At 33.6% G+C, this 13,099-nt stretch overlaps 1 protein-coding gene across 1 annotated transcript in view; it reads right to left on the reverse strand.

Annotated features, from left to right (window-relative positions):
• Nucleotides 1–9,615: 9,615 nt before the first annotated feature.
• LOC107850812 (MLO-like protein 6) overlaps nucleotides 9,616–13,099 on the reverse strand; it is a 132,359-nt gene continuing 128,875 nt past the window's right edge. The window contains exons 13-15 of the mRNA XM_047400424.1: nucleotides 11,947–12,014; nucleotides 11,671–11,731; nucleotides 9,616–10,106 (exon numbers count right to left, since the gene is read on the reverse strand). Coding sequence (XP_047256380.1) covers nucleotides 9,906–10,106; nucleotides 11,671–11,731; nucleotides 11,947–12,014 — 330 coding nt within the window. The 3' untranslated portion in view covers nucleotides 9,616–9,905. The remainder of the gene's footprint in view (nucleotides 10,107–11,670; nucleotides 11,732–11,946; nucleotides 12,015–13,099) is intronic.

The raw sequence follows: 13,099 nt of genomic DNA on the forward strand, positions 1-13,099 counted from the left end.
TTGGCTTCTGCCTTAGATTTAGAATAATAATCATCTTGATTTGGCGTCTTTCATTGTGAACCAACAACTTTCACCTTCTCAAAAAAAACCCCCTTCAAATTCTTTATAATCAGGTCCATTTGTGTCTTCTGATGATCCATATTGTGATCACTCTTTTCTTTTATTCAATACTACTCTATTTATATCTTCTTAGGGTACGTACCAATAAAAACCTCACACTCTCTAATGTAGTAAGCTCTATCAGTTTTTGTAAATCAATCCAACATCAAAGTAGCATTTTCAAAAGTGTGTGCCAACAAAGAACCACTAGAAATAGTATTCACCGCCACTTTTGTCTCTGAATTCAAAGATTTGTAGAATATTTCCAAAAGAAGTTTATCAAAAAGTCTATGGTTGGGGAATTGCTTTAACTTTTTATTAAACCTGAGAACCAATGAGAAAGGAACCAACCAAAGTGTGATGGCACTTTCGATAACACCTAGCTACCTGTAAGCTTTGTATATTCACCTCAGCAACTCCTCCAAATAATCTCTTCATATTCAATAATTGTATCATAGTACTAGTGATGTTAAACTTGGCAACAAAGGCTAGTAGAGGTTGGGCTATGGCAAATATAGCACCTATATTTATGAAATAAGAATCCTCTTCCTCATCCTAAGTGATGTATCATAGAGTTGCCACAGACCTTATAAGGATGGTTCCTAGAAACAGTATTAGCAACATCTATAGTAGCTGCAGTGGCTTCAAGAAGCCTAGATTTTTTGACCTCTGCAGCCAGTCGGGCTGCTTTAACTCTTTCGGCCTCATTCATATTAGCAAGATCCTACTCTCAGGGACTTTTTTTACCTTTCATTATTCCTAACAATATAAAATAAACACAATAGAAAAGTAAATTAGGAAATAAGGACTACTAGTCAATTAAACACGATTGAACTATTCCTAAATTGTATTTTCCAGCAACAGCAATGTCACTCATGTTACACCTTGCAATGACTTATAACTAGATCGCTGATCAAATGTAGAACCAACTAGTTTGAGGTTGATTCTACAGTGAATATAGCTAGAAATTGGGACAATGTGATCATTTAAACTAGTAGTCAGTTATTTCTAAAGGGGGTATTCTATTAAAAGGTAACAGTTTGTAAAAATAAGTAAATTAAGTAACAGTAATGTTTTGTTATCAATCAATGAGAATGAACTGGGATTGTGTTCCCCGTGATTTCATAACTCAACAAGTGTCATGTAATAGTGATCTATCATAATGTTTTGCAAGCAAAACTAACAGAATTAGTCCACCTAATCGTCTTTCAAACCTAATTAGATGAATATATCACTCTAATCTCTTACAGTCTTCAAATATTTAATTACTATCCCCTGTCTCTACCCTAGGATTAACCATACCTATTAAGAATTAAGTCATTCGATAAGTGTTAAAAGACATAAGTCTCCATTGTTAGTCTTCTTTCCTAATGTCTACCTCTTTTATCAAGCAAGTTAAGACTTATATGTAAAACCCTGGATTTTTGGTCCTTGAAAATTTCTGATATTTTATCCTCACTATCCGCATTATGACTCACCATGCGAGTTGTAGGGTGTCGTTACGAGTTGTAAGGACCCTAATTATTTCCTGACTAATATGTGTAGCTAAGTTTTCTGTTCTGAGTATGAGTAGCTCCCAACGAGTCGTATAGAGTCATAAAAAGTCATAGGATACTGATCACAGGCAAACATATATACTAACCTAGGTTCTAGTTGTGACTTCGACTAACATATTACGATTTGTAAGGATTGGATATGAATCGTATGGTTCAACTCATAACCAGACCAGTGTGGGGTGGCCTTGGAAACTGTCCAAACTACGACTGGACTAAATGATTCATAGGGTGACCCTATGAGTCGTGATATCACTCGTAGTGATTGGGTGTCGATCTCCAATTTTTTAGTTAAGGGCATCTTGGTAATTTATCTCCTTCCCTATTTAGACCCCATGACTTAAAACCCTCTTTGGGACTTTATTAATATATGATTTTGAATCAAAACACTCTCTCAAACTCTTTGAAATTCCCTCAAGCAAGATACTTAGGGTTTCCAAGAAGTTGGTTATCCAAGGGCTCACAGTTGATTTCTCTGCATAAAACTTGATGTTTCGGTCATGTTACCTTTTCCTAATCCTTAATTTATGAAAAGAATGTATTTTAATGGTTAAATTGGATGGTTTTGAATGTGGGTATTCAACATGGGTTAAGGTTTTAAATAATTATAGTTTATCTGGTGTTTCATGTTTACATATGTAGTGGTTATGTTTTAAATAATGGTTTTGAAATAAATTTGATGCATAGACATGGTGAATAAATTAGGGGATTGTGATTTCCCAAATTTTGTAAATATTGACAATTGAATTATTTATAACTCTAACCCAAATTTTGTGAATGTGGTTTTGAGTACGAATAAAATTACATTGAACTATTTTTGAAATAATCGTACGATATAAGAGGTTATTGAAACATGTGGTTTGATTTAATGGAAAAAGGGAGTCTTTTTCCCAAGTTAATGAAATTGTGATGGCATATTGATATTACCTTACTAGTGTAGCTGGTATGACTATACCAGCAGTATATGCCTAAATGTGTATATGGTCTAAAGAATTGGAAATGTGTGACTAATGTTTTAATTACGCTTTAATGAGGGTTATATAGCTAAGTCGTGAAAGTGGAGGTCCCAAGGGCCAATACTGGAAACTGTGATTGACGATGCAGAGGTCTAAATGAATAGGTGGTTTGAGTCTCCTTTATTATACGATTGGGAGGTGTAAGCCCCCCATATTACATTCCATGATTGGGTACTTAAGTCACCTAGGTATGCTGTGAGGTTCGAGTCTCCCATGGTGCATATGTACATCCTCTGGTTTATGTAGTTATATGCATTGGGGGGCCTTTAAGCTAGGGGAGAGATGGACCCATATAGCCTCTGGTGCCTTCATATGTTATGACGATTGAGCTACACAATCCATGCTAAAGTTTTAAAGTTCATGCGAAGCCTTGTTTCCTTTTCTGGCATATTATTTATGTATGTATATGATGATTTTCACATGGTTTTGAATCGAATTGGACTTGGCCTATTTTATCCCTTTTCCCTGAGTTAAATTTTAGTGCTTAACCCACTAACCATCTCTGAACATTCTATCCCCACGCGATGCAGAGACCAGAGATACTTATACTTTTCCTGTGCAGTGTTAGGTGGATCGGATTAATTTGTAGATTGGTGGGGGTGATGTGGTGAGATTCTATTCTCCAAAAGACTTAGACATTTTATCAGTTTTTATTCATAGATTAGAATTGAGATTTCACATTATCATTAACATGGCATTATCATTATTAGGGTCAGAGGCATGTCCCGGTACTTTATTAATTTCGGTTTTGTTAGAAGGTTTGTGGATTACTATGGACTTGGGTGATGTTGGTTGGTTATTTTTGGTCGATTACAAGTTATCTGTTATAGACATGTCTTAAAATATTTGAGCTTTTCTTATGCTATCTTGTTATATGTTTGGAATTCAGCCTCTGTTAGGTAGTGTGTGGTGATTTTGCTAGGTATAAGGGGTCTCTAGTATTGGGTGGATTTGAGATATCCATAACGGCCAGGCCCTGGTTCGGGTCATGACATTATGGCAAGTTCTAATGTATGTAATTGTTAATAGGCCAAAGAGAATAACAATACATGCATGAACACCATTTCAGAATTACTAACTACTATAACCTAATTGTCCATTCTATCATGGTTTCCACAATCGTAGTTATGGGATTTAGATACTCATATTAGTGAGAATAAAATCAAGAGATATTTATAGAAAACATGATCATGAACTTACAAAAATGACTAAACAAAATATGGAATTGTATTTGCACCCAAACCAAGAATCAAGGATCAACGTATGTTATTTTTCTCAAAAACATAAGAATAATATGTCTTCAAAAAAATAATATGTATCTCTGAGAATAGGAGCGCATAAACTTAAAATAAAAACCTAGGAAAAGTATTATAGACTACAAAACAAATCCTAAAGCAATTAGGAAAACTAGGCCACATCAGTAACTCAAGAACCGTGGTTTGGACCATGGCCCATCAAAGTGGATCAACCATCTGTCGTTTTCTATTTTGATCAAGAATGCCTAGGTTACATGGGCTAAATCATGATTCGTGGATAGATTTTTCTGAGCCGTAGACTGGTCTATCATTATAAGTCCAAAATTGCATCTCATTCGCATCTCAATTAATGTCTTAATAAAATATATCATAAACTAGTTACACAATTTATGGACTGACGCAAAATCTAGTCCACTTTGAATGTCTTTAGATCTGCACCTATGGTTTACAAAACTGTTCATGGAATGTAATCACGGGTTGTCAAATGATCCGTGATCTTGAGTTCAAATTGCATCTTCACATCTCTCACTCAACAGGCAATATTACGTGTCACGATTAATTCTATGGTCCATCGAATGACTTCATGGATCAACACACCCTTTTAAGCTCCAAAATTCAATTTATTTGTTTTAATGACCTGATTTCCTATGTATAAACACAAAACACATCATATATAACAAAAACTTCAGACCTTTAAAATTCCATGTTGATGTATCAAATATGGAATGAGATCGCGAGACATCACTTTCTAGTCAACTCTGTGAAATTCAACTAACCTCATGCTATAGAGTCTCTCATGGAAGCTAATATCAAAATTGTATGCACTCTCAGTATGGCCACCCTAAAACTAGGGTGAGTCCATATTTCTGAACCTGTCAGACCTAAATTGCTCTTCATCTGACATAGTAACCCTGACTCCACCCATAGTTTCTACTCTTGGTAATGGTATACCATCATACCTAGATGTTATTTTGACTAATGGATCTTTGTAGACTAGAAAAGGTTGTTGATCTGGGGTATGGGCCCCCGCTGTAGTCTAAAAATCATGAGATGTGCTTACCAATTTTCCACCATAGTCCAAACCCTCAAAAACACCCAACATCCAAGCCAATGTTTCCTGAAGTCCTGGGTTGATAACAAGATCATATGGAGCATGCTTGGACCACCTCCTTAGCTAAAACATACAGATTATTTGCCTTATATATAAACACAAAGGACTTCACCCTAATAGGAATCAAAGTAGCCACCTGAGCTCTACCTACCTATACCACGACTTTTTTCATAACATGAACTACATCCCCTACCCAATCCATGTGTCCCAGCATGGGCAACCAATATGGGGGTTGGAATAGGCTCCTATCCTCCAACCAGATTTACATAAGTCCTCACCATTTATGAGAGAAGAAGACAGGAATCTCAATAATCAATCAAGGAATCATTTGCACGATACAAAAAAAAGAAATAAGGTTTCCTAAAGTAAGAAATCCTCTCAAAAATAAATAAGGAATGTCTCCAAATCGGTTCATGAGACTTTATTAGACTTGGCTTATACTTGTGAGATCGATGAGCTTGGGACTCTAATTCCATCTTGTCATGACCCAAAACCAGGACATGTTGGCAACTATCATGCCCACCGTGATAGCTAAGCAATGAAACCAATCAGATAAATACTAAACAAAATAAAGTAGAAGTAAAATATCTCAACACCCAAATAATATCTGGCACATTAGAAAAAAGTGGATACAAAAATAAAAATAAATCTCAAGTCTAGTAGTCATAGCATATAAACCTTTTAAGAGAGAAGATATAGGAATGGTCCATAATGTCAGTATAACAAAGGAAATATATAAGGTTAGGATAAGATAGAAAATTTGAGATGATCTAGAGCCAAATGCTACTATCACAGAATCTTTGAAGATGAACAGCCAACACTACACCACTCAATGAATAAGGACCACTAACTCAGTATTTACACGTAAGGTGCAAGAAAATTGCAGGAGAGAGTACATAATCTCCACTAACTTAGTACTTACACGTAAGGTGAAAAAAATAGCAAGGAGAAGTACATAATCACTTGTACTCAGCATCAACATCAATTGACCCTAATTCAATGCGACGTAGAAATCATTAACCAACCATTCAAGACAACAAATTAACCTATACTCTAGAAAGCCATCCTAGTCTGACAATGCATAAATACAATAAAAATTCAAAACATACTCCATCACTATGAAGTATCCATGTATGAGGATTAAAGTTAATAATAATGCCATCTACATCAAGAGTACAACAACCGACACTATAATTCAATATACACTCACTAGACTAAATTAATAAACAAAATGAATATGATGAAGTGATGCATGTGACATAGAATAATGAGGAAATGTGATGATGATATATATGATGTATATTTTTCCTACTTGTATACATCTTCCATATCAGCGTAGCCAACTGGGACCCATGGGGGATTTACAAAGTCCATATACTCCCTAAGGATTCTCCTCTAGGGCCACAAAGTAAATAATCAAAAACATCTCACTCCAAATTCATCCACAAGGCTGCGAAGAGTAATTTCAAATATTTGATGCCTCAAAAATCTTAAACTCTTGATCCGATTGAAGGTCAAGAAGAAATATCCATGATCATATGCATATGAAGGTGTGGGGAGAGGATGGCAGAATATAATATAATCATTACATCGCTCCAAACTAGGACTATCAATAATAATTTTGCACAACACAGTACATCCCCAAATAATTTTCAATCAAAACTCATGCTACCCATATGTCTTTAAGTGAAACAAGGTGCACCAACAACTCAATTACTATGAAAATATAGAGTAACATCCACATATTCTAGAAACCCAGTCCAAATAGTCAGTTAGTTGATTATATTCCCATTAGAGATACATTGGTATCCTTATAGTATTTGTTATCTTATCTATACGGAACTCTTGATAACTCTATTACTCCCTTTTATCCATAAATACCACACAACACATCAAAAAAGAGTAAAAGTTTCAACTTGCTTAACGAAGCTCAAAGAATCAAACTGAAACTTTGCCCTTTTAAATTGCCTCTAAACAAGTCCAATTTATCCAACTATGAATTCTATATAAGAAAATAAAGCTAATAATACTCATATTGTCAAACCTCAAATTTGGGTTCAAAAAGTCACCTCAAAAGTCAACCTCAAGGCCACAAGGACAAAACAAAAATTTTATTAAAAAATCAAGTTATCCAAGACTCAAGGAGTTCAAATCTGGAATTTCATCAAAAACAGAGTTTAAATTAACATTGAAAATAAAAGTTTATCAGATTTTAACTTTATTAGGGAAAACTCCAAATTTTCAAGTTGAAAAAACTAGACTTCGTATAAAATTGTGAAATAATAATTGAAAAATATTAAAAATAGTTTAAAAATCTTACTTACTGGTCAAGGAACTTAATTATGAAGTTTGATTAAAAGTGGGGTAAGACATGGGCTTTATTCTCAAACCCGTAACCTTGGTTTAGCCCAGAAATTAAAATAAAAAGTGAGATAAACACAAATTTAAGGTTTGAAAACTTAGCCCTTTCCAAGATGACAAAAACACAAAAAAATATTATCTAAAAGGGAGATTTAGAGGTCCAACAATAAAGGAAACAAACTAAAAATGAGAAGGACATTTGAATTTAGTTGTTATAACCAGCCTAGTGCAATTGTGTGCCTTGACGTGATCGCGCTCAAGGCATGCATATTGTAGCCCTATGGTGCACAATTAGCACCAGCAACATCGAGCAACTTTTCTCTCCACACTATTGCATGTACTAACACCAATAGCACTGTCCAGGCCTTTTCTTCGGTGCGATCATGCTCCAGGTGTGCAATCATATGCGCACCAAACACCAACAAAAGCCAACTATAATCAAAACTTATTTTTAACACCTAAAACTTATTCAAAACCCTATTTATATGAATTAATAATGAAAATTGATCATAACTATATTTCAGACTCAATGGTATAGTCAAAATACCCAACGAAGGTCATTATCGTCAAATATTGACCGAAGTCAACTCTTAAGTTTAAATTTCCAACATCTCATCTAAATACTCAAAAGCACACCAAAGGTCCTGGAACCCAAACCAACCAAGCTACTAATCTAAATTAACATTTCAAAAATGATGAACTTGAAGGAATTCTTATATGATTCTCAAATCTTCAAATGTTGATCAAAGTCAACCACTCCAACTTTAAATCCTTTCAAAATGAAAAACTCACTGAATTTTCAACGAAACACCTTAAAAACTACACCACTTACTCCCGCAACACATAAACACCGAAACATAATTATAGAAAGGGATAAATACCTAAAACACTTGAAAATTCAAAAATCAAAGTACGAATTATTACAAAAAGTTACTTTATTCTTCTTCTTGGGCATCTTTTTCTTGGACTTTTTCTTCTTGTCGTTGTTACCATTAGCAGTCATCCTTTCCACAATGGATGGACTATTATCCAATTTTTTATTATCCTCGATACGTTATGGTTTTGCTATGGCTAGGTTCAACATTCTAATTTACGTAATTTTGTTTGTTAGTGTTACTGTAACTCTTTTTCTCGAATGTATTACTTTCTTCTCCCTATTCTTATCCTTAAGATTGTTCTTTTTAGCCTTTCTTTTTCATCAACCCTTATTCTTTCCAACATCCTGTAGTTAACTTTGTTATGGCCCACTTTCTTACAATGTACATAATACTTCAAGATATTTCATACTCTATTTTTTGGGCATATCCTCTAAGAGGAGAATTTTCATCTTCAATCCTCGCCCATATGCTATCAAGAAGCTTATTCAATAAATTAACTTCTACGCTTATTCAATAAATTAACTTCTACTCTAACTTTAGCTATGTTTAATCTTGTTTGACTATTAGTAGTCGTATCAATGGCTAAAGGAGTACTTATTTAGCTCACGATCTTCACAGTCCATTTGATGTATTTCTAGGTATTCGTATTATAAGGAATAGACAAATTAAGACTCATACGCGAACAATAAGTAGAGTTCGTCAGGCTTAAAGTCATGTAACCATTTCTAGAGCCCCATCTACATGCCTGCAATTTCTATCACTCTTGAACCATATTGTATTAGACTTCTTCATTGGTGAAGTCAAGAAAAATATTGTATTATCAAAAACTCCAATCTTTATTGAACCATTTATCGTGAAATTCTCTAAGTTTGGGGTCGCAGCTTAAGAAATTTCCTCACAATTGTGAGACAACACTCAACAACCATGACTCCATAGTAGTATTTTTCCTTGAAGATAACGGACGACATTCCATTGTGAGTGAATTGTTTTACCATTATCGTATCTCTGAGTTCCTAGGATCTGATGGCTTGCGGGTTGCGGCTCTGATGAAGTAGCAATGGTACTAACATATAAAGGTGGACTTGGATTATTAGGGTTATAGAATTGATAGGAGAGAATTATTTCTGATTGTGGAGGAGTGTGGGTTCTTTAATGGAAATATTTGGTGTATCGAGACGGACATATGACGGTTCTATGGACTATTGTCTATTAAGGGTTAATAGTACGAAGAGAGTTTAAAGAAAAGCTTAAATAAAAATTGCAATAGGTTGTTGTGGTAAACAGGCAATGTTTAATATAGATATAGTTCTTGTGCAGTAGATAAGAGGGGACATGTATATATGTCTATAACAAACACACTCTTCACGCTTCGTAGCTCAATTTCCACTTAGAAATGTACAGGGATAAAAATTTCAATTACTCTAAGGTAATATTGTATTAGTATTGAACACGATTCTATTAAGGTATCTGAGAACAGTGGGCCCTAAAAACTTCAATTACTTTTGTTTCCAAGCGAGAAATCATTCAAGGAAATCTCAATGTCAGGTTGTTCACTTCCACCATCAAGGCTTTGCCTGAAGCTCGATTCTGAATTACCCTCACTCCTCTTACGGGAAGAATTAGGTGATGGTTCAACATGAGGATATTGACCATGTTTTTGGTGGACTGGAGAGGAACCTCCAACCCAATGGTGTGGCTGCCCTACTCGTGAATGGACTCATATTTTCTGACGGCCGGCCATTATTTGCCCGTTGCTTAGCTGTCTGATGCCATGTTCGTATGGCGGATGCCACGTTGTCACCAAAGATAACTGGTTTCATGGTTGATCCCATCTGAAAAATTTTCCAACAAATTAAATGTAGTCACTTCTTTTTGTTATATATGTGTGTCTCGGAGAAAAAACTAATTCACTTTTCGCTAATAAATTAAATAAGTTTTATGAATGAAACACTATACTATGCCCATATTTTCAATAACAAACTTTTTCTTTTAGAAAATCCTATTAGAACCATTTTAAAATAAAACATATACACCCTTGAGTGTGAGATAGCAAGGAAAGTGTACTTGCTCTCTTCGGTGGCGTGTGAGATATTAAAAATAACTTAAAATTTAATTAACATGTACATATGTCTTTTTTTGATAGGACACTTTGTTATTAATTAGTATACATAATTAATTAATGTAAAAATTATAAGCATATATATGTTTTAATATTATTTTCCTTTCTTTGTGAATCAAAGTCGATTTTATTATTTTTTTCCATTTAGTAATTGGCAATATTATTGATTGTGTTTTTTCTTCAATTTTTTCTATTCCAATACTAACTTTAGTTGTTGAATTATTTTTAAGAATTTATTTTTTGAAAAAGATAATTTCTTAAAATGTCGAGGTTCAATTTGTTTGAAGTGTTTAATTCATTTTATGGTAACTTTTCAAAAGATTGATAAACTTTTTCTATTTATACATATTTAATTTTCTGAAAATCCTTAACTAATAACATTATGTTATGGTTGAGTTTGCCTTTATTAACAGCACTAATTACTTAAAAGGGGGGAAATTATAAATTTCACCATACGCCGATAATAATATCGATAAAAAAGATAAAATCTAAATTTGTTATTATAGGAATATCGGTACATCTATGGACGGATAGTAATATTAACAAAAACACTACTACATATTTTCTAATTTTTATAATAAATTGTTTCTCTTTTAGGCAATCTTTATTTAATTTAATCTGTGTTAGTTTTAAGTAGCACCAATTATTATAAATACAAATTTGACTTTATTTCACAAAGAAGGAAAGAAAAATAATTTAAAAATATATGCTTAAATTTTGATATTAATTAATTATGTGTACTAATTAATAATAAAGTGTCCAATTAAAAATTGGCATGTGCATATATTAATTAGATTAGAAGTTAGTTTTAATGTCTCACATACTACGAAAGAGACTGAGCGTTGTCACCTTATACTCAAGGGTGTATATATTACATTTTAAAGTAGTTTAGGAGGTAATAGAATTCTCTAAAAGAAAAGTATGTAGTTGAAAATATTAAGATACGATTAAAGATGGTAGTTATAGCTTTTCCCAAAAATTTAAGCATAGTAAAGGTAGTGACAACACACATCAGCACATGCATGTTAAATTGCCTAAATGGTGTAAAAAAAACTATATATGTATAACTTAAATCGTAATTGGATCAAAATTCATATGGACATTGATTAAAATACCCATACCGAGAAGTAGAAAATACAATGTATGAGAAATGTTGAATGTTAATTTATATCAAGATGCGTTGAATAGTTTCTTTTTTTCTAGAATTAAGGTGGTTGATTTGGAAAAATTGTAAACTAAAATCAATTAATCCAGGACAGATCAGATGAAGAGAATACCTGAGTAACCAAAGCATATAGCGGAAGAGTCACGTAGCTACAAAGAAATTGAATGAGAGCCCTAATAACAAGATTAAAATCCACCAATAAATATTATGTTCTTTAATGACCAGAACTAGAGAACATATGGGATAGAGAGATTTTGGTCTTTGTAAATTAGGTAAAAGTTATAAGTTATACAGTTTGAGTTTTTATATATATATATATGAGATGTTCAATTTTATTCCGAAAACTCAAACTGAAATATTACGTACTAGCTACTAGTAAATAGCTCACCACATGGAGAGTGATATGGCTATGTCTGCTGCATTCTTGTGGAAGCAAGATGGCAAATGAAATTTCCACTGAAAAAACAAAAGGATACATATATAATGGATAAGATTAAAGGCATTTCACTGCAGAGCACTCTATATACATGCATTTCACTGCAGACCACTGCACTCTATGTTTCACACATGATGCATGCTTGAAACACCAAAAAATTAGAGAAAATAGGCGAAACTCATACGCAGCACCCTTAAATACACATCATTTTTCACTTAAACACCTCAAGTGGAATTTGTTTCATTTTGACACCTCAAGTGGCCTTCAAATGTGTCACTTTGACACGTTTTGCTGAATCAGCAAAATAATTTTAGTGTGTGAAACACACTCTCCGTTGAGATGGAAAGTGACGAATAAAATGTCGACACGTGTTATTTTTGTCCAAATAATTTATAAATAATTAAATTTAAACAAAAAATACCCAAATAATTTATAAATAATTAATTTAAATAAAAAATACCCCCTCCCCCTAACCTACCCACCCCACCAACCTTCTTCTTCAAACACCCCACCCACCCACCCACCACCCCCACCCAACCCAACCCACTAGTCCACCCACCCACCCGCCACGCCCACCCCACCAGTCTTCTTCTTAAAACACCTCACTCATCCTTCACCCCCCACCCCACGCGCCCCACTAATATTTTCTTCAAACACCCCACTCATCCCGCCACTCTTCTTCCCCTCTTTATCTTCTTCAAAGACCCCACACCCCCTCCCCACCCCCGCACCCCAGTCATCTTTAATTTTTTTCATCGATTTTGCTTCGATTTTTAATTTTTCTTCACTGATTTTAGTTGATTTTTAGATTTTCTTCATAAATTTAGCTTCATTTTTTTCAGATTTGCTTCATCTATTTTGCTTCAATTTTTAGTTTTTTAATTGATTTTAATTTTTCTTCTCGGATTTAGCTTTATTTTTAAATTTCTTTCATCAATTTTGCTTCGATTTTTAATTTTTCTTCACTGATTTTTCTTGGTTTTTATGCTTTGATTTTAAATTTTTTTATTGATTTTGTTTAAATTCAATTTTTCTTCACTAATTTAGCTTTATTTTTCAATTTTTCTTCATCGATTTTATTTTATTTTTAATTTTTCTTCGTTGA

The sequence above is a fragment of the Capsicum annuum genome, chromosome 12 (assembly GCF_002878395.1).
Source record: "Capsicum annuum cultivar UCD-10X-F1 chromosome 12, UCD10Xv1.1, whole genome shotgun sequence".
NCBI lineage: Eukaryota > Viridiplantae > Streptophyta > Magnoliopsida > Solanales > Solanaceae > Capsicum > Capsicum annuum.